Source organism: Balaenoptera musculus, chromosome 1 (assembly GCF_009873245.2).
Source record: "Balaenoptera musculus isolate JJ_BM4_2016_0621 chromosome 1, mBalMus1.pri.v3, whole genome shotgun sequence".
Taxonomy (NCBI): Eukaryota; Metazoa; Chordata; class Mammalia; order Artiodactyla; family Balaenopteridae; genus Balaenoptera; species Balaenoptera musculus.
In genome coordinates this window covers 28,529,694-28,555,522 of record NC_045785.1, presented here as the reverse complement: position 1 = coordinate 28,555,522, position 25,829 = coordinate 28,529,694, and the positions used below count along the sequence as shown (strand labels likewise).

At 49.4% G+C, this 25,829-nt stretch overlaps 2 protein-coding genes across 13 annotated transcripts in view; one reads left to right on the top strand and one right to left on the bottom strand.

Annotated features, from left to right (window-relative positions):
• The window catches only part of KIAA0319L (KIAA0319 like), a 120,445-nt gene that overhangs the window by 2,401 nt on the left and 92,215 nt on the right, over nt 1–25,829 (top strand). For 6 of the 10 annotated variants that reach the window (XR_005019183.1, XR_005019182.1, XM_036845573.1 and 3 more), the window contains exon 2: nt 17,301–17,467. Coding sequence is in view for 8 of the 10 variants with exons in the window: in XM_036845573.1 (XP_036701468.1) it covers nt 17,301–17,467 (167 nt within the window). In the remaining 2 variants the exon portion in view is untranslated. Of the gene's footprint in view, nt 1–13,796; nt 13,956–14,013; nt 14,288–17,300; nt 17,468–25,829 lie in introns of those variants that run through there. The other 4 variants (XM_036845555.1, XM_036845564.1, XM_036845547.1 and 1 more) reach the window with 4 other exon arrangements.
• On the bottom strand, nt 4,892–13,733 carry NCDN (neurochondrin). 3 transcript variants are annotated; one of them, XM_036845620.1, is made up of 7 exons: nt 13,620–13,733; nt 12,269–12,409; nt 10,214–11,182; nt 8,990–9,231; nt 8,205–8,429; nt 7,675–7,817; nt 4,892–6,392 (listed from the first exon to the last, which is right to left on the bottom strand). In XM_036845620.1, exons 2-7 carry the CDS (start codon nt 12,389–12,391, stop codon nt 5,956–5,958), a joined length of 2,139 nt encoding a protein of 712 aa, XP_036701515.1. In that variant the 5' UTR covers nt 12,392–12,409; nt 13,620–13,733; the 3' UTR covers nt 4,892–5,955. The 3 variants fall into 3 exon arrangements, with proteins under 3 accessions (XP_036701515.1, XP_036701506.1, XP_036701523.1); XM_036845611.1 differs by having other exon boundaries at nt 13,279–13,723; XM_036845628.1 differs by lacking the exon at nt 13,620–13,733 and adding an exon at nt 13,113–13,208 and having other exon boundaries at nt 5,956–6,392.

Here is a 25,829-nt window from a genome sequence, read left to right as displayed (position 1 = left end):
GAGGGGGACTTCCCTGGCGGTCCAGTGGTTAAGAGTGTGTGCTTCCAATGCAAGGGGCGTGGGTTCAATCACTGGCCAGGGAACTAAGATCCCATACACCATGCGGCATGGCCAAAATTTTTTTTAAAATTATTAAAAAAAAAAAGGTATGGGAAGGAAGAGAGGACGAGATGTTTTCTTAGGCCCCTTTCTAATGAAGTGGAAGATGAGAAAGTAAAGGTAAAAATATTGAGCTAAATTAGAGGAGAAAGGGAGATAGAGGTGACACCATTAACCCATGGGAGATATGTGGAGGAGACTTGAGGAGGGCATCCCAGAAGGCACACGGCAGGTGCAGAGCTCAGGTCTGGGTCATCTCAGCCTGGGAGGCTTTAGGGGAATGAGGAGGCTAGAAGCAGGCAAGGTTTCATCACTAAGAACTTTCCAGAAGGTGGAACCACCAGCTAGGGTGGTAAACGAAGCAAAATTGGGCAGCTCTGCAACCTCATGCCTAGGACAGATCAGAGGTCAAGAGTATGTTTGTGTGTTTGTGTGTGTGTGTGTGTGTGTGTCTATATGTGTGGATATGTGAGTCAATGGTGAGACCCCCTCTTCCCCCGACCCTCAACTTCAGCCACAGGACATTAGACATCAGGCTCCAGGACTGGTGTATGTGTGACAGTGAATGCATGCAGGTCGGTGGACCCCTTTGGGAGACGTCCAGGAGCAGCGAGGCTGATAGTGCCTGTGCCTAGCTCTGGGGCTCTCCTGCTCTCTCCAGTAGGCTTGGGAAGGCCAGAATGACAGGAAGAGCTGCCTGCCGAGTGGCTTCCTTGGGTTTCCTCACCCTACTTCCCTGCAGCTTAAGACAACCTCTTCTTGCTTCTTTCTCCTCCTTTCTAATCTGACCATTTCTCAGTCTTCTTTTCTTTCTTTTTTTTTAAAAAAAATTTATTTATTTATTTGGCTGCTTTGGGTCTTAGTTGTGGCATGTGGGATCTTCGTTGAGGCACGTGGGCTTCTCTCTAGTTGTGGCGTGGGCTCCAGAGCGCGCAGGCTCAATAGTTGTGGAGCATGGGCTTAGTTGCCCCGCAGCATGTGGGATCTTAGTTCCCCGACCAGGGATCGAACCCACGTCCCCTGCATTGGAAGGTGGATTCTCAACCACTGGACCATCAGGGAAGTCCCTCAGTCTCCTTTTCTATCTCCCCTCTTTTCACCCACATCCTTAAGGTCAGTTATTCATTCCCAGAGTTGCAGCTTCTGCCTTTTCTTCCTATCTACACTCTTCACTAGTGAGTTCATCCCCTCTCAAGACTTTAATGACTACCTGTCTGCTGTTATCTCCCAAACTTGTTATCTCCAGTCTGTATCTCTCACCAAAAATCCAGACCCATAGATGCAATTGCCAGCTGGATATTTCCTCCAGACACCTTGTTGCAGCCATCTGAGACTTTCCAAGGCCCAAACTGAGCTCAACATTTCCTCCGCCCCCACCACCAACCCCAGCCTGCCTCTCCTCCTGTGTTCTATAGTTTGTTAAATGGCACCACCATCCTTCAAATTAAGAAGAGCCATCCCAGCCTCTGTCCTTTCCCTCACCTCCATAAGCTAATCCTCATAGAGTGTTGTCATTTCTAATCCTTAAACATCTCTCTCCATCCTCTGTCAGCATCTTAAGCTACCATACTCTTCCTCATAGACCAGTAGTTCTCGAAGTGTGGTCCCTGGACCAGCATCACCTACAACATTTGGGAACTTGTTAGAAGAACTTGCCAGTTCGTGGACCCCACCCAGACCCACTGAATCAGTAACTCTGGGAGTGGGGCCCAGCCATTGCCTGTAAGGTGGCTCAGAAGCAAAGTCAAGTCTGAGAACCACTGCCTAGACCATTGCAACAACCCCCCACCCCCAAATGGTCTCCTGCTTTCATTCATATCTCTTCTTCCACAAAAATGACTGGACCATGTTACCTCCTGACTGAAAACTCTCCTGCGGCTCCTCATGGCTCATCTTTGGGGAAAAAAATTTTAAACACTGTAACCAGCATTTTAGGCTCCTTGCAGCTGAACCTAATCTTCCTTTCCCGCCTCATGAACCAGTTCACAAGAAGAAGATGAAAGGAGAAAGAGAAAATATGTCTAGTCTAGCTCTGGGCTTGGTACATGGCAGGTGCTCAGCAAACGCTTATTAAATAAATGACAAATGAATGAATGAATGAGTTTATGAATCCCTCAGCCTACTGAGGGATCCTTTTGGAAGCCTCCATGTGAACATGACCCTGGGTAGCTAGACATAGAACCCAGGTATAATCTGGGGAAGTCACCTGATAAATGAATGATTTTGCTTATGGCTACTAGGGAGATGGATGTTCTGCATGGTCTGCTGCTGCTTTGGGGGCTCCTCAAGCTTCCGGGTCCTGTGGTTGCAGACTCTATTGCCCTTCTTGTTCAGGACCAAGGGGCGCCTCACTTTCTGAGGCATGGAGGTGGGCATTGTTGGTTGCCCACTCTCTGGAACACATGCACACATGTGGAGCCCTGGAATGTGCACAGGGGTACCTGTGCAGACAGTGCTGGACACAGAGGGCACAGAGACACTTATGGGACACATGGGAACACAGGACATATATTGACACATAGGCATGCATGTTCAAACATACATGGGCTCCCATTTGGCATACTTGCCCTATTGCTCTTCTCCCAGGCTCAAATCTTTCCCTCTCTTTTCAAAAAGTGAGTTTGCATTTGTTTTGGGTTTTTTTTTTTTAAATTAATTAATTTTATTTTTGGCTGCATTGGGTCTTTGTTGCTGCGCGCAGGCTTTCTCTAGTTGCAGTGAGCGGGGGCTACTCTTCATTGCGGTGCACAGGCTTCTCATTGTGGTGACTTCTCTTGTTGCAGAGCATGGGCTCTAGGCACGCGGGTCTCAGTAGTTGTGGCACGTGGGCTCAGTAGTTGTGACTCGCGGGCTCTAGAGCACAGGCTCAGTAGTTGTGGCGCACGGGCTTAGTTGCTCCGCGGCAAGTGGGATCTTCCCGAATCAGGGCTCGAACACGTGTCCCCTGCATTGGCAGGCGGGTTCTTAACCACTGTGCCACCAGGGAAGCCCTGAGTTTGCATTTGGACTTTATGTTAAGAAAAGACTCAGGCCGGCCTCCTTTATTGTTGACACAGCCAACCTCCTCCCAGCCTTTGACAACCTTCTGCTCTGGGCCGGGCTGTTTGCAGGGTGGGGGAAATCAGGCACAAGGAGATGCTGAGGCGCCACCTCGTGGTTAGATCTCACAACTGCAGCTCAGGTCCCCCTTTCTCCCTTGCTGCTGAATTACCAGGAGCAAACTTGGTCTTACACAGCTAGCCTAGTCCCCTCCCCATTCCAGAGCCGGGAACTCTCTGACCATCCCTCACCAAAGTACAGAGCTCAGTCTGCCTTGCATTTTGAGACTTTATGCAGGGTTTTTCCTCTCCACCGCACAAGGGAGAGTACTTTGAGAGCAAGGACCAAGGGTAGTTGCCTTTGGCTATGGGGCCCTTCTCTTCTCTTTTCACTTCCCCAGATGATCTCAGTCACTTCCATGACTTTAAGGACCCCCTATACTGACAACTCCTAAATCTGTCACTTGCCCAGGCCTCTCTCTGAGCTCCAGACTGCAGAGAGCGACTTCCTCCTGGATATAAGCTGTACGCATTCACCATTTACCAAAATGAGCTTATATTTTACACAAACGTGTTTTTCTCTCAGTGTTCCCTGTGACAGTGAATGGCCCCACTATCCAGTCACTGGCCCAGATCAGGAACCTGGGAGTCATCCTTCCCTCTTTATCCCTCTTCACTTCCAATTAATCACCAAGCCCAATTAGCTAACTCTGACCTATACTTTCTCCACCCTCACCTCCACTGGCTCAATTCAGACTTACTACTTCCTCTCCGAGCTCCCTGACTCAGTCATCCCTGTTGCAGCCGAAGTCATCTTTCTAAAATGCAAATGGATCACATTCAACCTGCTCAAAAATCCACAGTCTCAGCATGACCCCACATCCAAACTGATTAGCCTGGCACACCAGGCATATTTTTCAGGGATTTCAGGGACTCCATGCCGAGGACATGACTTCCAGTACATCCAATAGATAAATGAATGTTCCTGTCTATGCATAGCCAACCACAGGTAGGCACTTAGGATGTGCTCAACCAATGCTTGTAGGCTTGAGGGCCTAGGTGGAAGAGTCTGCAGAACGTGGGCCAGAGGCTGGTCTGGCTCCAGACTTACAGCTTTGGTTCAGGCCTGGTGAGGCAGTGGGTACTTGGGTCCAGTCTCCGCCGAAGCTCTCAGACCCTTCCCCTTCTCACTTGGCATAGAACAGAAGTGAACAGCTGGTTGCCTGAAAGTCACGTTTGGCCTGCTGATGTTCTGTTGGGGTAGTACTGAGTTAATTAAAAATATCAACATTCAAAATCAGATTTCACATAAACACTAAGATTTCTGACTTCCTGTTAAACATCGGAGGATGTGGCAGTGCTACTTGGCCACAATCTGCTGACATGGAGGGGCGGAACTTCATTTGTACACAGGAGCACAAGAGCCCCCGCAGAGGCCTCGCCACATCAACACATGAGTTTGCCACCTGATCTGGTACTGAAGGGTGTGGGCTGAGAAGTTGGATGGCCCACATGGAGTCTTGACTCTGGCACGTACTGGCTGTAACACCTTGAACAAATCACCTACCCCTGCCTGAGTTTCTTCACCTGGAGAATCAGGATGACGCTTGCTTCACTGGATTCTTGGGAGGATTGGATTCTTGTCATCTCTGAATGAGATCACACTTGTGAAGTGTGTTTCGCAGGGCATGTGTGCTGTGAGCTGCTGGGGCCTGGAAGGAAGAAGGTGCAGGACAAACCACACGGGAGCCATCTTGTCACCAATGAACATTTATTGAGTGTCCACATGTGCACAGCTTTGAACTGGGCGATCACAGAACGCACTGGGGGAGGGAAGGGGAGAGGGAAGCAAGGGACCAGGTTCATAAGAAAGGTAGTTCCTGCTGGAGCCGCCAGTCGCGTCTCCCTGCAGAGAGGAATCACAAGCAGGGGTGGGAGTTAAAGCCAGGCACCACGATGGTGATGGGGTGCAGTCACTAGGGAAACATGCGGATTCCGGGAAAGCATCCCTCCGGTTCCTGGCTCCAGCCAGGCCAGAAGGCATCAAGGGGACAGGGATCAGATGCTCAGGTGTCCAAGCAGGGATAAGGGCAGGCAAAATAAATAACTCCCCAACCCTCACTGTCACTCTGCTGCAACACAACACAAAAGCTTAGAGACCAGGATCCAAGGGCTCCTGGGTCCCCTCAAGGAAGCTCAGGCGGAAGGAGGTTTCCCGACCCCCCCACCAGGGCTGTCTGCCCCAGGTTGCTCTGGAAGGCTGGGGCAGTTCAGACCCTGGGTCACTGAAGTTGATAGGAAGAACTGTGATGTCAAGGGCCTGAGCCTGCTCTCTGCCCAAGGGGGCCAAGGGCAAGAACCAAGTGGCCAATTTAAAGGACGTGGACCTGGAAGTCCAGAGGGGCACCAGTCTAGGGGAGCCCACGCCCTGGCCGGCAGGGCACATGGGCGGAAGCAGCCAGCTCCTGCCAGCCCTGTCCCATCTGGGGGCCTCCCTCCTGCGAGGGAGCCAGACATCGGGCACAATGACACCTAGTGCCCCCCTCCCTGCGGGCTGCTCCAACCTCCCCCGGCCTGGCGGGGACAGCCATGCTGATTTCCAAGCCAATCCCTGCCCCTGAGCGGGCCCAGGGGGCGTGACGCAGTTCCCTACCCTTGAAGGATGGGCACCATGCCCTTACCCTCGGAAAAGCCAGAAAGCTGGGATGTTTGGGGGGGAAGTTGGGGGAGAGGGTCCAATTTGGGGGCTTCAGGGGAGATGCCTCCTCCCCCCTTCCCTTGCCGCCCGCCCCCGGCTCTGTCCCCAGTGGATGCCCCCTCAGGGCTCTGCCAGGCATTGCTCCAGGGCGGCCATGTGGTAGTGGCTGGCCGTCTCCTCGCCTGCCTGCAGCCTCATGGCCTCCCGGCACAGCCGGTTGGCCCGTGCCAGCTCAACCAGGACACCCTGATAGGCGGCTACCATTTCAGGCTTGACAGAGTTGGGGCTGACGCTGCCCAGCAGCTGGAGCAGCTCCTGTGGCCAGCGGGAGCGCAGGGCGGCGGGGGCCAGCCAGGGCAGCAGGGGCACACAGCCTGTGAAGGCCTGCATGCCCAGGAACCAGAGCTCCTGTAGATCCGCCCAGATGCCCTCGTAGTCGGGGGACAGGGCCAGCACCGCCTGGTCTGAGCCAGGTGCGGCCCGTGCTACGTGGGACTGCGACAGGAAGAGGATGGCAGCTGCGAAGAAACCTCGGGATGCTGGCGTTCCCTGAAGAGCTGGAAGGCAAGGAGGGAGGGGGGCATGAACCGGCTGCCTCACCAGCCCCTTCCCTTCCTGGTGGGCACACTCAGGAGCCGAAGCATAGCCTGGAATCAGCCTGCCCGCGTTCAAACCCTACCTCTGACTTCAGTGTGTGACCTTGGTTAATTCACTTTTCTGGGTCTTGTTTCTTCACTAGTAAAATGGGGCCAATAGTGCTAATCTTAGAACTCTGTCGTGAGAATGAAATGTAATAATCTTGGGACACTGACTCGTGGTCGGACCCTCCTGTAGTCTGAGTAGTGACGGGAGCTTCTGCTGGGCCTAGCACTTTATAGGCTGAGGAGGGTGCAGCAATTTGATTCTCAGGCCAGAAGAGGGTGCCAGAGGGGACCACGGGCTGGGGTCCAGGCTTGGCTCGCCTGCCTGCAGGGGTTCGCCTCCTGCACTGCAGATGCTTTCCCGAGGTTGTTAGGCTAACCTGGTGGCATTTGTGGGTGAACCAGCACTGTGGCTCTACTCAGGGGCTGTGGAGATGCAGCCTGGATCTGAGGGAGCTCAGGGGCTAGAGGGAGGGGGGGGGAGCTCCTGATCTACTGGGACGTGCTCCCCTTCCAGCTGCCAGGTACCCTACTGGGGCCCCCCCGCACAGGGAACAGAGGCAGCTGAGGGTACAGGCTCATTACACCCTGTTCCCAGGCATCTGTGCAGCTCCTCCAACCTGACAGATGGGGTACAGGGAACAGGCAGGGACAGAGGGACCCAAGCAGACACCCACGGCCAAAGTGGGAGACACAGAGGGCTGGCAAGGGGCTGAAGTGGACGTCCCTACCCACCGCACGCAGCCAGAGTGCGGTGGGAGGTGGGGAAGGTAAGTGCACAGGGGCGCTGAAGCCTGTCACGAGGGGGGTGCGGTGCCGAGCACAGAAAAACCTCAATGGAGAAAAGTCATGTTTCTGACTCAAGGCCTCGGAGGGGGCGGCTCCACCTTGAAAACACAGAATTCAGATTCCTTGGGCTGCTGGGGATTCCAGGTGCTTATGCCTGTGCCTTGGAGCGGGCCTGTACTTACACCCACCAGACCTTGCCTTAAAAGGCTTCAGAAGGAAGAAAATGTTATCATTTGGGGAAGAAGGGTGGGGTGGGGTGGGGCGGGGGAGGGAGGTGCACTTCAGAGATTTCCTTGACTGGAAAATTCTGTAAAACCATTTTCAGAAAATGATGACTTATGCCCAGAACATAGCAGGTCCACCCAGGTCTTCTGCTTCCATCTGTTAGGACTGGGTCCCCAGGGCTTACCTGGAGAGGTGCTAAGGAGCCGGGCCATGAGGAGGCCCAGGGTGGCCACATTGGCAGCCAGAAGCAGCCTCCCCTGCTGCTGTACTAGTGCGGGCAGCGACGCCATCAGGGTGTTCATTAGAGAAGTGAAGCAGGCATCTCGCCTGGGGAGAAAGGGAGCGAAAGATGGGAGGCGGGAGATTAGTAGAGCCAGACCAAGCCCTGCGGAAACCTGGGATGCTGGGCTCCCAGCTTTACCAGGCCAGGGTTTGGCAAGAAATTAGGCAGCAGGGTGAACAGTTAACTTTGGGCCCCATCCGTGGCATCTGGGGAGCAGAGACTGGGTTATGGCTGGAGCAGGTAGACATACATGCCCAGAGGGCTTCCACATATACCAAATCCCTGTGTGGGGTGGCTCTCTCTCCATTCTGAGACCCTTTCACTCTAACACTAATAGGAACCCATGGGCACAGGGAAGCAAAGTGGGAGACTGAGATTTGGGGCAAGTTTGAGCAGGACCCCTGCTTCCTCCAATTCCTCCCCGGCCTCACTTGATCAGCCCCGGTGCAGTGACCACAAGGTTGAGGAAGATGTGACAGCAGGTCTGCAGGCTGATCTCCACGCTGTCGGGCAGCACTGAGGTGTCATGGCCAGGGGATGTGAGTTCCCACTGCTGCAGGAAATACTTGCACAGAAGTGAGGGGGCCCCCTCCTTGATCAGGATCTCCCGGGGCCCATCTTCGACCGTCAGGTGGCACCAGCCGGGCAGGAGGAGCCTGGGGGGGTAGAAGGGACAGATGTGTGTGGGGAGAAATGAAGGCACCAGGATTCCATTTTGGGGGGGCACCCCATCTAAGAGAAAGGGAAGTAGGGGAGAAGGAGAACACATCTTTGTAGGCACTGCAGAAAGAGCACAAGCTTCGGAGTTGCACAGGCCTGGGCTCAAACTTGGGCTGTGAGTGTGGGCAAGTTACTTTAACCTCCTGGAGTCTCAGTTTCCTCATCCTGAAGATGTGGATGAGACTTCTGTCCTAGATTTGCTGCGTGGACCAAATGAGATCAAAATGGTAAAGGGTACAGTAAAATGCCTGGCAGGAAGTCGATGCTCAATAGCAGTTCTCTGTTTACAGAGTAACCTGGGGTTGGCAAGTGAGACTAGGAAGCCCAGGTGTCCTGAGGGAACAACCCCTCACCCCACCCCCGACAAACAGAAATACTACTAAATCTCATGCCCCCGTCAGGAAGCCCGGCACAGCCCCGTTTGGGGAGAGAGGAGGTACCCCTGTGTTACTCCTTTAGCACATTCTGGCTGAACAGACCATAACTACAAACTCACCGGAGAGCATCCCCTGGCCAGGTGGGCCCTGGGGTGGTGGGGGAGATGGCCAAGGTGGCCACCTGCTGGGAGAGGTCATTGGCCTCCTCGGCCTCCTCGTAGAGGGTCTTGGCATAGCGGACGAGGAAGGGCAGCAGCTGGCAGACCTCCTTGCGCAGGGATGAGGTTTCTTCGGCCAGCCAGGCACCCAGGATCCGCACGGAAGCAAACACAAAGGGCTCCTTTTGCTTCTCTGGCCCCACCTGTTGCCAAAGGACTCCCCTGAGATGGAGCAGGACCAGAGAACCTCCCCTGCCTGGCCAGCACGCCGGCCAGTCTAGGAATAACACAAGTAGAAGGGAATTCTGGCCTGTGAGCCCTGCAAAGGCAGGCCCCGTGTACCCAGAAGCCAGCGCATGGTTGGGACACACTCAACGGGGGGCTGGCACAGAGCAGGCCCTCAGGGCACGCCTGCTGAGGGAACTGGACTTTAGACAACATGCCCCTGCACTCGCTGGGACTCAGCCTCTAAAGCATCTCAAGGCTAGAAGGAGACCCACAGGTCCAAAGCTAAGAAAACACTCCCTCTACAGTGGCTCTGACCTGGGGTGGGAGGCCAGGAGAGAAGCCCCACTTTGGGCTAAATCAGAAAGAACGAGACAATGGGAGCTTGGCACGGTGTGTGGGGTATTCGGCTGGAGCAGGCTACTAAAGAGGCCGGAGTTCTGAGGGAACCCCTGCAGGACAGGCGAGCTGGACTCTCAGGCAGGAGGGAGGAGGGGATGTTGGGGCAGGTGATCAAATGGAGTCGGCAGACCCTCCACGGAGGACAGGAAGCAGGCAGCCCCGCTCCTTTTCCCTGTACGGTGACAAGTTTGTATGTGTATGTGTGGAAGGCCACGCTGGAGACTGAACAAAACAGACTGCTTCACTTTCGTGTGTGTGGACTGGGGGGAGGGTTGTGAGTAGGAGGTTTCTGTGTTGTGTGCGCGCGTGTGTGTACTGTGATGGGAGTGCACATATGGCGTGTGGTATGGTGCTTGTGTGGAGGCTCAGGGAGGGAGAGGGAGGCTTGGCCACACACTACTCCCTGGAGTGCCGCAGGATCAGTCCTCCGTAGGTAGGTAGGTGCGTCTTCTCTGTCTCCCCATATACCCAGGTTCGGGGTTTCACTTCCCCCTTTCCCTTGCCTTCTGACCCCGCCTCCCACACTGGGCCCCCTCGGGTGGGGCACTGCACCCTCACCTGCTGCAGGTAGTGGATGACAGCCCCGATGGCCTCCTTCATGACGCTCACAAGCTGCACCTTCTGTGGCTCCTTAAGCAGTGACTGCTCACAGCGGGTGCATTCCTGGATCCCCAACTCCATGAGGGCATAGCAAGCGGTCACCACATCCTCTTTCACCTCTGTGCCTGTCTCCTCCAGTGCCAGCCGCACCTCCACGCATGCCAGATTCACCAGCAGGGCCAGGAACTTGCTCCCGGAGTTGCCCGCTGGGATCCAGTCGGAGCCGCAGGCGTGCGCCAGGCGGGCTGCCAGCTTCAGTGCTGGGTTGCGCTGCCAGGAGCTCAGCTTGCTGCCCAGGATGCGTGCCAGCCCGGCCTGCAGATCCCGGAGGCATTCAGAGGGCACAGTTGTTGGGGGCAGAAAGAGGGGCAGCAGCTGGCAGAGCTCAAACTTACTGGCATCTTCGGCTTTCTGGAAATCTTCGCTGAGGCCCCGCAAAACAGCCAGCAGGTCAGGCTCCCCCTCTTTCCAGCACTGTGTCTCAGCAGCGGCCAACAGCCCCACCAGGAGTGCCAGGGCCTGGTCAAAGCCATAGCCATGCCCCAGGTATGCCTGACACAGGGCAGACACGGTGCCACCGGCAATGAGGTGTCGGGGCCCACGAGGTGTGCCTGCCACAGCTGTCAGGCACTGGTAGGTGTCATCAATCATGGAACGGCGGGCAGCATCGTCAGGGTCCCCCCGGGCTGTGAGGAAGGTGCTAAGGATGGGGATCTTGTTCAGGACCTGGGGATGGGCGGCTAGTTCAGGGTCACTGCAGAAGCAGGCCAGCAGGGCCACACCCAAGGCCCGGAGAACATGGTCGGGGCAGCCATCCGGCGCCTCCTTGGTAGTCAGGAGACGATTGGGGAAGGTGAAGCCGACAGCATCAAAGATCCGCCGCCTAGTTTTGGCATCGATGTCACCTGCTTTGACTGCCTTGGTCACCTAAGGGAGGTATGTGCTATCAGCAGGATGAAAGGAAGGGGTGGCAAAGACTGTCCCTTGCACTCTGGGGGTTGACCATTAGCAGGACTAGGTTATATAACAAGATTCACTCTGGGGTCAGGAGGTCTCCCAGAGATCACTTCATCCAGCTCCTTCCTTCTCCCCAGAGGCAGACATGTGTGACCTCTGGGATCCCTCATCTGTGATCCCTGTGGAAGGGAGGTTAGGTCCTCCTCAACTACTCATTCTACCGTTTCATTACCTGGTTAGTTGGGAAGTTCTTCCTGATGTCTAAGCTAGATGCCCACATCCTGAGTTGGAAGAGGCTTAGAACTCAGTGTTTAAAATTCTCCAAGGATTTGGGGTCCCTCCCTAATTGCTCTCTCCAGAGAAGTCTCTGATCCATTCCCGCCACCTTCTCAGGGGAAATGGCTCTTGTGTCTCCCTGCTCTGCCTGTCAAAACGTTTCCCCTTACATTTCACCTAAACACCTCCTCTGCTGCAGTGTGAGCCCTTGACTCTGGAGCCTTCTCCCTGTTGCCATGGCAAACAAGCAGGCTGTACTCCCTCCTCCCTTCACCCCCCCCCCCCCAGCACTGCAGCTCCTGTTCTGCTGTCCCCAGCTTGGGTTCCTCCAGGGCTAAGCCCCGAACCAGATCCTTCACCCGCAACCTACATACCCATCCTGGCCATCCCTTAGGACCCCTTCCCAGTCACTTCCAGTCCTGCTACTCTCTCCACCTCCAGAACAAACATCCCCAGCCCTCAGGTATTCTGCACTAGTTACTACCTGCTGCTGTAACCCTATGAGTCAGCTCCCATCTGCTCTGGGACGCCCCAGAGAGCAGACCCACTCAGCTTCCTCCAAGGCTCCTAGGGCCACAAGCTTTATTCACCCCCATTCTCCCCTTTGCTCCCATACTCAGGGGAGCAAAAATGAGTCCACAGGTAGGTGCCTTGGGCCTTCTTTGGTGCCTCCAGGGTTACCAGCACCACCTATATATCCTTGGGGACTTGTTGACCCCATTCCTAGGGAGCCCAACCACCCAGCCCTTCCCACCTCCCAACTGTCAGTCCGTTCCTTACTAGCAGCAGTGCTGCAAACTGCTCGCTGTCATTCTTGGCCTCACGGAGGGCTCCCAGGTAGCGCTCCAGGGTGGGGTTTCGGCCCTCTGCCTGGTTCAGAGCTGGCTCGCAATCCGAGGCCATGATGCCCGCCTTGCCCAACTGTGAACACAAGAGGGACTGAGCATCCCTCTGCAGAGGAGGGGTGGGGGTGGGAGTGGAGGAGGGAGGGAGGGAGGGATTAGCACAGAGGGAGGGGAGGATCAGGAGGGATGGACTCCTCAGGACTGACCTCCCTTGGGGGAGCCCCTTTAAGGGGCTGGACCCTCAAGTCCTTAGGGATGAAGAAGGGACCCTGGTCCAAGGTCACCTCCAGAAAGTGGGAAAGAAGGACCATGTATCCTGCTGCTCAGCTGGACAGCTCTCCTCACCAATCTCCTGGGGGTGGGAGGGGGCTGGCCCCACTGCTCAGCTGCTCCCTGGCACCAGAGGCCAGGTGTTGTTTCCCTCCACCAGGCGTACAGGGAGGGAGTGGTGAGGACAGACAGGGAGGAATGGAGACATACACGGGTGAAGTTCGATTATCCGGACTCAGGCTGGCATGAGGGAAAAGGGCATCCTAGGTTTCCTTTCCCCTCCCTTCTTCAGGAGAGACAGGAGACAAGCTTCAGCAGAAGTGAGGAAGCAAGGTGCTGACCAGGGAAAGCTCAGAGGGCCCTCTGGAGACCCCATCCCTCCAGCCAGGGCTCTTAGTCGCCCCCGCAGGCTCCTTGCCTCCTCTCCTTTCCCTCCCTCGGGCAGAAGCTGCAGCAGCAGAGCAGCAGAAGCAGCAGCAGAATTAACCCCTTGCGCTCCCTCTCCTCACCCTCCCTGCCCGGCTACCAGCCTGTGGACGCCGGCAGGGGCTGGAGAAGCAAGAAGGGGTCCCGGGTAGCTCCCAGGAAAACGGAGACTCCAAAAGCCGGATAATCGAAGAGGGGCTGCTGAGATGGGGAGATGAGAAGGGAAGGAGGGTTCCTGACGGTCACCACCTGTCCCGCCGCAGCCAGGTCACAACACGACATTGATGAAGTCACGACAGGGCGGCGATGAGATCACACTTCACGATGGCGCGGTTATGTCACGGAGAGATCACGGCAAAATCACGACATGGGACAGCCCCCAAAGATGACAGGGCAAATTTTTTAAAAAGATATAGCTATATATTGAGAAGGGCTGTGGCAAAATGGAGTCTCGACAAGGCACGATGATGTCGCGATATGGCGCGATGGAGTCGCGATAGGGTCCCCGGGGTCTGTCGGCATCGATAGGCGCCGGCTCGGAGTGGCCCCGGCTGGGATGTAAGGGAGGGCTTGTAGGGGGCTGAGCTCACCAGGCTGCGGCCCCGAGCGGCGAAGTCTTCTCCGAGCGCGATGCTCCGGGAGCTTGGGGCCGCTGCTCACGCCGTGTTGCCCACTCCCGGCTCCAGGCTGCTGCAGCTCCACCCCCACCCCCGCAGCACTCTCGACCAATCCGCGGCGGCCTCACTCCAGGCTCTAGCCAATGGCACAGCTGGGCGCTAAGCCGTAGGGGGGTGCTGCCGTTGCCGCCATCTTGCTTGTGGGTATTGCCCGAGTCTGGGGCCTGGGGCTCGCGCAGGGCGGGCGAAGGTGCAGACCGCTTCTGGAGAGCGGGAGGCGACAGCCTGGGGACCCAGGTTCCTTCGCTCGTGCGTAGTTCTGCCCCCCAGCACTACCCCTCCTCCCCCTCGGGCTCGCGGCTGGAATTGAGCTTCCGGGGGGACAGGAGGGCTTGTTTAGCATGAAGAGTGTGTTTCCGGGTTGAGTCCGGGAGGTGGGAGGGGGCGGCGTTTCCGGCCGCCGTCGCTGTCCAGGGAGGCTGAGGCGAGAGTGAGCTGTCCGGGTGGGGAGCCCGCATTGCCTTCTTCCTTTTCCTCCTCCCCCGGGTGAGGGGAGCGAAGGTTGGGGCCCCGACCCCATGGACCGGGAGGAGGCGGAGGCCGCCGAGAGCCGGGGCCCCGCTTTGTGGCCCTGAGCCCCGGTAGGTGGCCGGGGGCGGCTGGCTGCCGGGCCGAGGACCACGAGCTCAGGGGAGGGGCAAGCGGGACGGGCTGTTTCTGGGGGTGCGCTGGCCGGGTGTTGGGACCCGGAGGTGGCGCTCCTGGCCCGGCTAGGGCAGCCAGCTGCTTTTGGCTTTGCAGGTGCGGAGCTCGAGTCTCAGGCTGAACCCCGCTTCTTTCGGGCCCGGGCCTGGTCTTGCGGCTCCCTCCATCCCCAGACAGACAGACCGGCCGCGAGACGCTGCTGGCCTTCTTTCTCCCTAGCCCCTAGCTTCAGTGTCTGGTGTTTGTTCTCCCCACCAAGACAGCAAGTTGATGCTGAATGAGGGGGGCGGGGCTGAGCACTACGTGTAAATTACGATGCGAAACCTGCCTTATTCAGGACTTGGAAATTATGCGCTACCTAGGGGTCCTGTGGTGGCTGCAGTGAGCACAAAGGTGAAATAAAGGAAGTCAAGAGAAAAGACCTCAGGCGAGATTCCAGGAAAGCTTTGCTTTCTTTCCTCTCACCGTGGTTGTGCGCAATCGACGATAGATGCAGTTGGTGAAGAGTATTAGCTGACTCTCCTTGTGCTTTCTTATCTGATTAACAGACTGGAAGCTAGGAACAAATTGGAAACACGACCTCCCAGAACAATCTGTTCATTTTTCCAGCTATTTGGAAAACAGTGTCTGCAAATATAAACAAAGCTATTCATGGCAGTCTGTTCTGTAACTTTCCCAAATATCTGAGACTTTTTTTTTTTTTTTAAGAGCTTTATTCTTAATTACTCATACCAGCTGAATAGGCTGTTTCAGACGTGCTCTGTCGTTGTTCAAACATATCTTATCTCTGGGTACATAAATGGAGTTCCACATATGCAGCTGACAGACTGAACTATGATACATCCCCCATCAACCTGAAGCATTAAGTAAACATTACCCCTTGCTCTGTCTGAACAGCTGCTGCAACAGAGAGTGCTTTTATTTCGGGTGTACTTGTAACGCCCTAAATGCCAGAACTCTTGCAAGCTTTTATAGATTTTCATTTGTCAAGTATTGTGGGGGTGTGTGTTCTCTCCCTGGTCTGTTTCCCTTTGATTCTATAACAAGCCATTTGGATCTTGGTGATGTGGTGTTGTTCCTACCTCTGGTCAGCAAGCCTTTGACTGGACCCTAGCAGTGATTTGTGCCCTTAGGCAATTGTAGGTTTCAGAGGAATGACTGCTTGGGAGTTCACATGAAAATAACTGCCTCTCTCTCATGCATGGTTTGTGAGACATTGCCCTTCTAATCAGCCTGCTAATCCAGTGGTGTTTATTACTCCCATTTCAAAACCTATTCATTTCTTTGATGCTTCTATCGCCCACCTGCCACACTATTGATGACAGGTGTTGAGTCACCTTGAATTTAAAATCCTTTTGTGGTAGGCAGAAATGTGTTGGGTAAGATTCATACGCACACACACGCACACGCACATATGCACACTCATTCCATCTTGGGAGGCTAGAAAAGTTGTTGGATATACTTTCTGACTTAGGCTCCATTTCATAATCTTTTGAGCATGTGTCTGACCTGCACCCTTCCTTTCTGCCCCCTGCTCCTTAACATACAATGACAAACCGCTAGAAATAAGAATGGATGGAAGTGAATGAGAAAGATGAAGTCCTTCAGCTGCTTAAGTCTCAGTGAAAGCTTTTTCTTGGGTGGGCTATACCTTAGTTTTGCAGTTCTGTGTGTGTGTTTGTCTATTTCCTGGTATTAATCAGTATTGATATCCAACCCATACAGTGCTGCTTGGGGCTGGGGTTGTCAGTCTGTGCCATTTTCCAGATGTGGATGACAGGTGCATATTTAGGACAGAAGATTTTTATTTTTATTTATTTATTTATTTATTTTTGGCTGCCTTGTGTCTTCGTTCCTGCGCGCGGGCTTTCTCTAGTTGCGGCGAGCGGGGGGGCTAGTCTTCATTGCAGTGCGTGGGCTTCTCATTGCAGTGGCTTCTCTTGTTGCGGAGCACGTGCTCTAGGCGCGCGGGCTTCAGTAGTTGTGGCACTCAGGCTCAGTAGTTGTGGCACACAGGCTTAGTTGCTCCGTGGCATGTGGGATCTTCCCAGACCAGGGCTCGAACCCATGTCTCCTGCATTGGCAGGCGGATTCTTAACCACTGTGCTGCCAGGGAAGTCTGGGACAGAAGATTTTTAAATTGCTTCTTCAGAACTCAGTCAACCCTCGTAATACTGCCAAGATTTATATAATAATTTATACAATATAGGGAAGTTGTGTAAGAGAGAAGAAACTGATGGAAAGTCATTTTTTCTTCTGGAAGGGACCTAAATCATTCGGTCTCTGGATTATAGAGTAGCCAGCACAATGCCTAGTACAAAATAGGGGCTGTGTAAATACTTGTTGAATGGATATATGAATTTAAGTCAGGAATTGCTAATGATACTAAGGATCAGGGAGGTGACATCAAAGTGTAGACTGGATAGATTTTAAAGATAAGAGTGGTGGGGACAGTAGCAAACTGGAGAGTGCCTGCCCTGCCTAAAGACAATCACATTAAAATTTTTAAAAAACATGGCTAGAAAAGCCTTCAGATTAGTTTACCTCTGATGCTCCAAACTCTTCTTTTCATAGGTAAGAAAGTGCATTTGTATAAAGTCACAAAGCTGTTAGTAGCAGAACTGGAACTGAAATTCAGATCTTTTTTTTCAGTCTGGTACGCTTTCCATTGTTCCACATAGACGATTAACTGTTAGATTAGAAAATATGGAGTATAAAGTGTTTCAGTTTTACAGTGGATTCATTTCATATCCCTGGCTATGTTTTTATCCTGATAATTATAGGCTACGCCAAAGCTCAGCTTTGAAATTTATAGGCAGGTATGAGCAGTGAAAGACAAACTTGAAACTTCCCTTTTCCCTAATCTGTCACACTCTCTAGCACTCTGCATTTCGAGGAATCAATTATTAATTACTTGGCATATAATTTCTTCTTTTTCTGTCTTTCTAGTGGACTGATTCTGCCTGTCTGGAAGGCCATGGAGAAGCTGGGAATCAAGCCAAGCCGTGCTTCTTGGATTTTATCAGGATTTTGTTGGCAGACATCTGTGAAGTGGTTGAGAAGCTTGTACCTGTTTTATATTTGCTTCTGCCTCAGTGCTCTGTGGCTGTCAACAGGTACCATTTTCTTTATATATTTAAGATTTTTAAAAAAGGGTGCTCAGTGTGAGTCTTTCAGTTCATTTTAAAGACTAGTAGGAGCCAGAAAAGCAACCTGCTAATTGACAGAAGTGGTCATCCTTTAGGTGGACACTTAGTTTGTTGGGTTTATTTGTCTGTTTTGTTTTAAACCAAAATTTAAATTGGGTTCTTTCTCTCTTTTTTTTGGCCGCTGCCACTTGGCATGTGGGATCCTTAGTTCCCCCACCAGGGATCGAACCCGTGCCCCATGCAGAGGAAGCATGGAGTCTTAACCACTGGACTGCCAGGGAAGTCCCTGGGTTATTTCTCATAAAGGAGAATTGGCATGATCATTTTGAGATTTGATGAAGATGTAATGAAAAGAAAAAGGCTTCAAAGTTAGAAGGACCTGGGTCCTGGAGCTGGATGTTTCTTTCCACTTAATAACTATAAAACATTGAGCAAGTTACCTATTGTCTGTAAGGAAACATAAGACCTACCTCATAACTTGATTTAAAACATAATATAATTAAAGCGTGTAGTACAATTCTCTGAACATAAGTGATACTTTGCTTTCTTTCCTTTCCTGAAGGAATCTACACTCTATACTTAGAAGGAGAATGTGTTCCTTGCTTCTTCCGTAGAATAGGGTTATGCTGATAGATTTTATAAAGTATGCTTTCCTCCTAGAGATTATTTCACCAGTCTATTACGTCTTGCCAGGAAAAAGTGCCACAAAGGCTAAATCTCAAAGAATATCCTTTTTTTCTGTCTTTTTTTTTCTTTTGGTTCTTTTGTTGACATTGTTCCTTTCAGAGTATGGAATGTGAGGAAACAGCAATTTGAGAATGACTTCTCAGTATGTTGCTGTTCTGGGCAATGACCAAAAGATTTCTGTTGTAGAGACCACTGTCTGGGACAACTAATCCGTCTTTTGCCCCCATAATTAGAAAAGTTTCTGTTGCTTTCCAAAAGGAGTTGGTGGCCGTGATCTTGAGAATCAAGTAATTACTGTATTTAACAATTTCAGTAACATCAGCTTTGGGGTTTTTGTTGTTTTGCAGTGGTGGTTGATGATTGCATAATTATAGCAGTGGAAATTGCAGTTGACAGAAAGCTGACCTAAATGTTTTTTACCCAGATGATGCTTTGCTGGAACAGCTAACTATTTCAAGCCAACATTTTATGTAAGATCATTTGAATTAAATAAGTAACTGATTTAGCACCATCAGAGTAGGAAAGTCACACTTTTTGAAGTGCACCTACCATATACCAGACCCCTGGTTGTAAACATTACATGTTTCATTTAATCCTTATGATAACCTGAAAACAGATAGTTTTATTTTGTACTTAGGAAATTGAGGCCCAGGGAGGCAAAATGACTTGACCAAGGTCATATAGCAAGAACATGACGGAGCCAGGAATCTAAACGCAGCTTTTTCTACTCTAGAGCTCACGCTTTTTTTCTTCTGCTATGCTGCCTTCCAACCACAGGTGATCTTTTGGAGGACCAAAGACAGTTTTTTTGCCCTGAACCAGGATGAGCTTGTTATTTGAGGAAGTCTGAGTATAGAGGAGGAAGAAGCATTGCAGAGTGTTTCTGTATTTGCCAAGCTAGTTGGTTAAACATGGTACTGTGGTCTCACTGGTCTAGTTTTTAGTATCCCTTGAGCCTGGTGCTTCAAAACAGCACCCTAAGGAACAGATTGAGTATAAAGGTGCAAAGGTGGTATTGGTAGGAGTGGTTCTGATGGGAATTAGACTGTACCAGTTCCATTTTAGAAAAGTTTGAAGCTTTTATCATGGAAGAACCAAGAGCCATATGTGTTCAAACTGAGGGAACATGTAAGCAATACATGACAGATTTTTTAATGTATTTTAATTTATCAGAGCTTTTTTACATCAATTTTTAAAAAAACACAGTGTCCTAATAGCAAAAATGAATGAGACATAAGCAGAGTATCATAAGAAATTAAAATGATTTATAAAACATTAAAAAAAGATGTTCATTCTCATTACTAACCGAAGAGCTGCAGATTAAGATGAGAAATCCTTTTTAACCTATCATATTGTTGAAAATCAAAGTAAAAATATCTAGTGCTGCCAAGGGGTGATGTGGTTGCCCTCCTATTGTGCTGGAGAGTTTGAACAGAGAACTTTTTGGCATAAATCAAGATCCTTAAAAAGTTCATATTCTTTGACTTGATAGTTCCCCCTTTAGGAATTTACCTCAAGGACATATTTAGATGGTTGTGAATGAGAGCAGTCATCAACACTTATTTATTCTGTGTTGCAAAACATTTCTACAACCTGCCCCACAATAGGAGTGGTGAGATTATGGCATGTCCACATGGTGGAGTATTACCTGACTTAAAAATTCACATTTTAGAAGAACAAGTACATGGGAAATGCTCCTAATGTTAAGCATGAAAAAGCATGATATACAATTGCATATTCATATTCAAAGTTGGTGTCAATTTTATGAAAAGAAAAAAATATTTTTATGTAATAGAAAGTCTGGAACAAGATATATAACTAAATGTTTATATATTTTTTTGAGTAGTGGAATTATTATCTCTTTATACTTTTCTGTGTTTTCCAGGGTACAAGTTAACTCTTTTTATAAGGGGGGGTAAAACCTATCTGAAGAAGCAACAACAAAACAATAGCAGCAAAAACCTATTGTTGGTAGCCTGAGTCAGTATTTATCTACTCATGAATTTGTTCAGTTTTTATCTGAGCTCTTACATTTCCCCTGATAAAATACATTCTTGATTGTTTGCTGTTGTCTTTAGCTCATGGATTATAGAAATTATTCTTGAAAAACTAAACAAAACAAAGCAGCTCTCCAATTATCCCCATTTCTGTTTATCACTTAGCAGTTTCTCCATCTTTGGGAGAGCCCCAGGTACCCATTGACTTATGTATAGTGGGCTTATTTTTTTTTTTTTTTTTTTAAGAAATTCACGTTCTTTTATTTATTTATTTATGACTGTGTTGAGTCTTCGTTTCTGTGCGAGGGCTTTCTCTAGTTGCGGCAAGTGGGGACCACTCTTCATCGCGGTGCGCGGGCCTCTCACCATCGCGGCCTCTCTTATTGCGGAGCACAGGCTCCAGACGCGCAGGCTCAGTAATTGTGGCTCACGGGCCCAGTTGCTCCGTGGCATGTGGGATCTTCCCAGACCAGGGCTCGAACCCGTGTCCCCCGCATTGGCAGGCAGACTCTCAACCACTGCACCACCAGGGAAGCCCTGGGCTTATTTTTTATTTCAGCTTTGGGTTCAATGCTGGAGCGCACTGCTAGGAAGCAGTGATTACAGTTTGATAAAAGATGCTCTGTGTTTTCCTTGTGAGCCATTGAATTACTATTTTTCTGTCTAACTTTATTGTTACATGGCTTAAAATAACATTTTGAACCTGGGGATTATCAGTATCTGGAGAAAAACATGAAGTGACCCCAAGAATTTGGAAATTCCTATAATAGATTGTCAGCTTCTTGAGAGCAGAGATTTTGCCTGTTTTGCTCACGCCAGCTATTCCTAGCAAGTACCAAGGGCTTGACATATAGTAGATGCACCATAAAAATGTTTGTTGACTGAATAATAAGTTAGCAATAAGGGAATTGTCCTTTGAGAATTAAACGTTAAAATCAACACAATCTATCATTTGAGAATTAAAGCTTAAAATGAACACAATCGGGGCAGAGGTATGTGAAGGCACTTTAAAGAGACATAATGCCTTTGAGAACAACAAGATCTGATTAAAATATTCACAAATATTTTAACATCTAAAGAAAGAATGTGTGCATCTGAAGAGTTATATATGTGCATGCACAGGAGAGGGCCGGAACCAGCATTGGAAACCTAAACCAAGGAGGGTCATTGAGGCTAATGTACTCCAGAAGCTAACAATTGGCTATGAAAACTTTTACTGTTATTCCCTTGCTTCTGGGAAATAGATTACAGAGTTAGTTAATAAGTATTTTGAGTACAGAGAAAAAGTATCCAATTCAGAACCAATTATTGAGAACTTATTAGGAGTTTGGTCCTGGGCTAAGCACGAGGGTAATAAAGATGAGTACAACACAATTCCTGCCCTGGAAGAACTCCCAGTTTAATGAGGGAGATAGATGTATAAATACTACGATGTGGTAAGTGAAAAGATAGAGGGATACCATGCCCTGAGTGCTACTGCAACCAGAGAAGCATTTAGCTTAGAGATGAAGGGGGAGAACTGAAGAATTCTCTCCAGAGAAGCTGATGCCTGAACAGAATTTTGAAGGTGGAATTTGAAGGATTCGAAGGGTATTCCCAGGCAGTGGGATTGTAAGAGCAAAAGCACAAAATTATGAAAAAGCTTGGTAAATAAAGGTAACTCTATACACAGTTTAGTGCTGCTGGAATACAAAGAGCAAAGCTGGAATGGCAACTCCTGAAGAGGTAGATGGTGGCCAGGTGATGAAGGATCTTGTATGCCATGGAAATAAGCTTTGATTTTAATCTTTTAAGGCAGATGGTCTACAGATTTTCTTGATTATGTACTTATATCCATAAAAAAAGTTGAAGATGTGCCCCAGTTTATGTTTGTTTATGCATTATAACAAGCACCATTGTACTAATGTCTTTTGTTTATGAGAGATGCCAAAAACAAATATAAATAGTTTTAATATTTTCTTTTCATATCCCAATGATTTGTTTTGTGCACTTCTGGTAAGCAAAAACTCTACTTTGGAGAGCATTGCCTTAGGAAATTGGGAGCTATTGAAAACTTTAAGCAGAAGAGTAATACTGGTAAATTTCTAGAACATTTTTGCTGGAATATGGAAGAATGGTAATGGTGGGGATGGGAGAAAGAGGGAAAGGGGAGGGAGGTCAGGGCTAGAGGTAAGGATATCTGTTAGGAAGCTAATGAAATAGTAGTCCAGGAGAAAATTGATGAGGCTCTGTGTCTTCAAGGAACCTCTCTCTCACTGGAGAGAGTAATTTTACTCAATACAAATCAGTAGATGTAGGGCTAAGTAGATGGGTAGAATTTAGGAGTTCTGTAGTAAGAGATTAGCTGAGGTTATTTATTTTTTTAATTGAGATATAATACCACTATTTAATTCCAGAACAGTTTACTCACCTCCTAAAAGAAACCTCATACCCATTAGTAGTCATTCCCTCTTTCTCCCTCCCCTAGCTTCTGGAAACCACTAATCTACTTTTGGACTCTATGGATTTGCCCATTCTGGACATTTAATATAAATGGATTCATACAATATGTGGCCTTTTATGTCTAGCTTCTTTCACTTAGGGTAATGTTTTCAAGATTCATTCATGTTGTAACATGTATCAGTACTTCATTCCTTTTCCTAGCTGAATAGTATTTCATTGTATCTATACCTAGGAGTGGAATTGCTGGATCATATGGTAACTCTTTGTTTAACTTTTTGTTTGCTACAGCTGCTGCACCATTTTACATTTCCACCAGCAATGTATTAGGGTTCCAGTTTCTCCATGTCCTCACCAACACTTGTTAGTGTCTGTTCTTTGATTGTCATAGAGGAGGTTGTTGAAGGTTAGAAGAATCAGGGAAGGCTTTGTGAAGGAAATGGAACTTGGCTTGGGCCTAATACATATCCAGTTTGCAGACAGACAAACTGATACAGTAAGAAACAAGGACTGGTCAAACAACCAGATGGGTACAGATCATTTATTTGTTGTATTTTTATTATTATTGCTTATTCATTCAACAAATATTTATTGAGCCAGGCACTGTTCTTTGTGAGGGACCTCTAGCCAGGTTCCTGGCTTAGCCTTCCCAGCCAGGGAAGCTTTCTGAATGAGCAGACCACATTTGCTGTCTCTATTCTCCCACCTCTGTCCTCTTCTGAATCCAGTGAGGTCTGGCTTCTGCCTAAACCTTGGCTTTTACCAAGGTAACCAGTGACCTCCCTAGCTTGACACCTTTACTTTTTACCTTACTTAACATCTCTGCTGCATTTGACACCTTTGACTACTTTCTTGATACCCTTTCCTCAGTTGCCTTAAGTTACACCATGCTTTTCTTTGCTCTCCCTTACAGCTGATGCATCGCACTTTCTAATTCTTCCCTCACTCCCTTCTCAGCTTGTCCCTTAAATGTTTTGTTCTTCAGGGTTCTGTTTCTACCCTTTCTTGTCTCGCGCTTGTGCGCTCTCCCTGGGCAATCTCATTCTTTCCCATAATTGTAACCTGTGTGCTCACTACTCCCAAGTCTATACGTGTTCATTCACTTCTCTCCTGGGCCCCAGACCACATAGCCACCTGTATGTCACACATCTCCAACTGGATGTCTCCCAGCTACTTCCAACTTAATATATCAAGACTGAACTCACGATCTTTTACCCCTCTTCCTCCTTTATTCCCTGTAGCGGTGCAAAGATCACCTCTACTCATATTCTTAGGTAGAAATCCCTGAAGCATCCTATACTCCTTCTTCTCTTCCACATTCAAATCGCTTTTCATAGAGTGCCGTTTCATGTTTCCACATAGAGTACTCCATTCCTCTGCCTATGCCATTACCATTCTGTCTGATGTATTCTTTTTTTTAAAATAAATTTATTTATTTATTTTTATTTTTGGCTGCGTTGGGTCTTTTCAAAAAATTCTATTTTATTTATTTATTTATTTAGTTAGTTAGTTAGTTAGTTTTTTTTTGGCTGCATTGGGTCTTCTTTTCTGGGCACGGGCTTTCTCTAGTTGCGGCGAGCTGGGGCTACCCTTTGTTGCGGTGCGTGGGCTTCTCCCTGCGGTGGCTTCTCTTGTTGCAGAGCACGGGCTCTAGGCGCGTGGGCTTCAGTAGTTGTGGCTCGCAGGCTCTAGAGCGCAGTCTCAGTAGTTGTGGCGCACTGGTTTAGTTGCTCCGCGGCATGTGGGATCTTCCCGGACCAGGGCTCGAACCCATGTTCCCTTCGTTGGCAGGCGGATTCTTAACCACTGCGCCCCCAGGGAAGTCCTGGTAGGCGGATTCTTAACCACTGTGCCAACAGGGAAGTCCCTGCCTGATGTTTTCTGATTCAGGTAAACATAAGCTCCTTTCTGGTGCTTTCCCTGAAGCCTTGATTTGAACTTGTTCTTTAGTGTTCTCATAGTGTCTATATATTTTTCTATTATTATGCCATATTATACTGTGTTTTAGGCTTTGTGAGGAGAGGTTCAGAGTAGGTTTTGCCCTAGAATGTGGTCCTTACTCCTGAAGGCCTTTCTAGTGTCTGCTGGTCTGTGGTGTTCATGTGATTTCTTCACTTTGGCAGAGCAGGAATTTTAAAATGCTCCTACCTCCTACCCCAGCACTGCTTGACCTCTAGTGATTCTGTTTCCTTCTCATCGATGTAACATCTAGTATATGACAGACCTGTGCCTTTATGTCCCAGCCCTCAGCCTTTTGGGATCCCCTCTTTTCACAGCTCCTTCTCCAGTGTCCTACCACTCAAGTTCTAGCCAAATTCAGATCTCTGCTCCTTGAGCTTGGTGAGAACCCTCTGTTCTGTTTGGGTTCCAGCTTTCTGTGCTGTGGTTGAGAAGCTGTCCCTTAAAAGAGAACTGGGCAATTATGGAGCTCACTTCAAGTTTCCCTTCTCCCAGGGATTGTAATCTTGCACTGACTATTATATTCTTATGGAAAACAATTGTCTTAAGTATTCTGTCCAGTTTCGTAGTTATTTATGGTAGATGGTGAGTCTGGTACCAGTTACTCCATCATGGCTGGGAGCAGAAGTCTACTATGATTACTTGCTTATGTGTCTACTTCATGAAACTGTTTTACTCATAGTTACATACCTAACATATAGCATGTAGTAGGTAGCAATAAAGGTTTGTTGGGTTAACCTAAAAATAATGCGAGAAATAGGACCACCTTGGAATATACATGTTAAGGAGAATCAATCTTTCATACTCTGTTTTTCAGTCTTGGCCAATTAAGTGGGCACTTCATTTCCCAGGAAGGTAATTTTTGTTCTTTTTTTCCCACCTTTCTCTGACTCTCTCCATGAATGGAAGAACGATTTTTCTGTTTGGTGATATTGGAAAAGAATTCTGTTGTGTGGAATGGCTAGTCTTCAGGATTTTCAAGTGTTCTCACCCTGCCATGCTCTAACTGGTCTGCCCATGCCAGGACAGCCTGCATTTGTCCAATTGGTAAGTTTAATTCAGTGTAGGAAAGTATTAGGAAGCCCATTTGTGACTGTACATCTAAGCTATGTTCTCCAGTCACCTTACACTTACAAAGATGATATTTTGGTCTCCATCTACCTCTAACTGCCATGTTTTATTTTTTTAGTTAGTCCTAAACTCTGGATGGGAGAGATTAATTATCACCCTCAGCCCCCACAGAGACT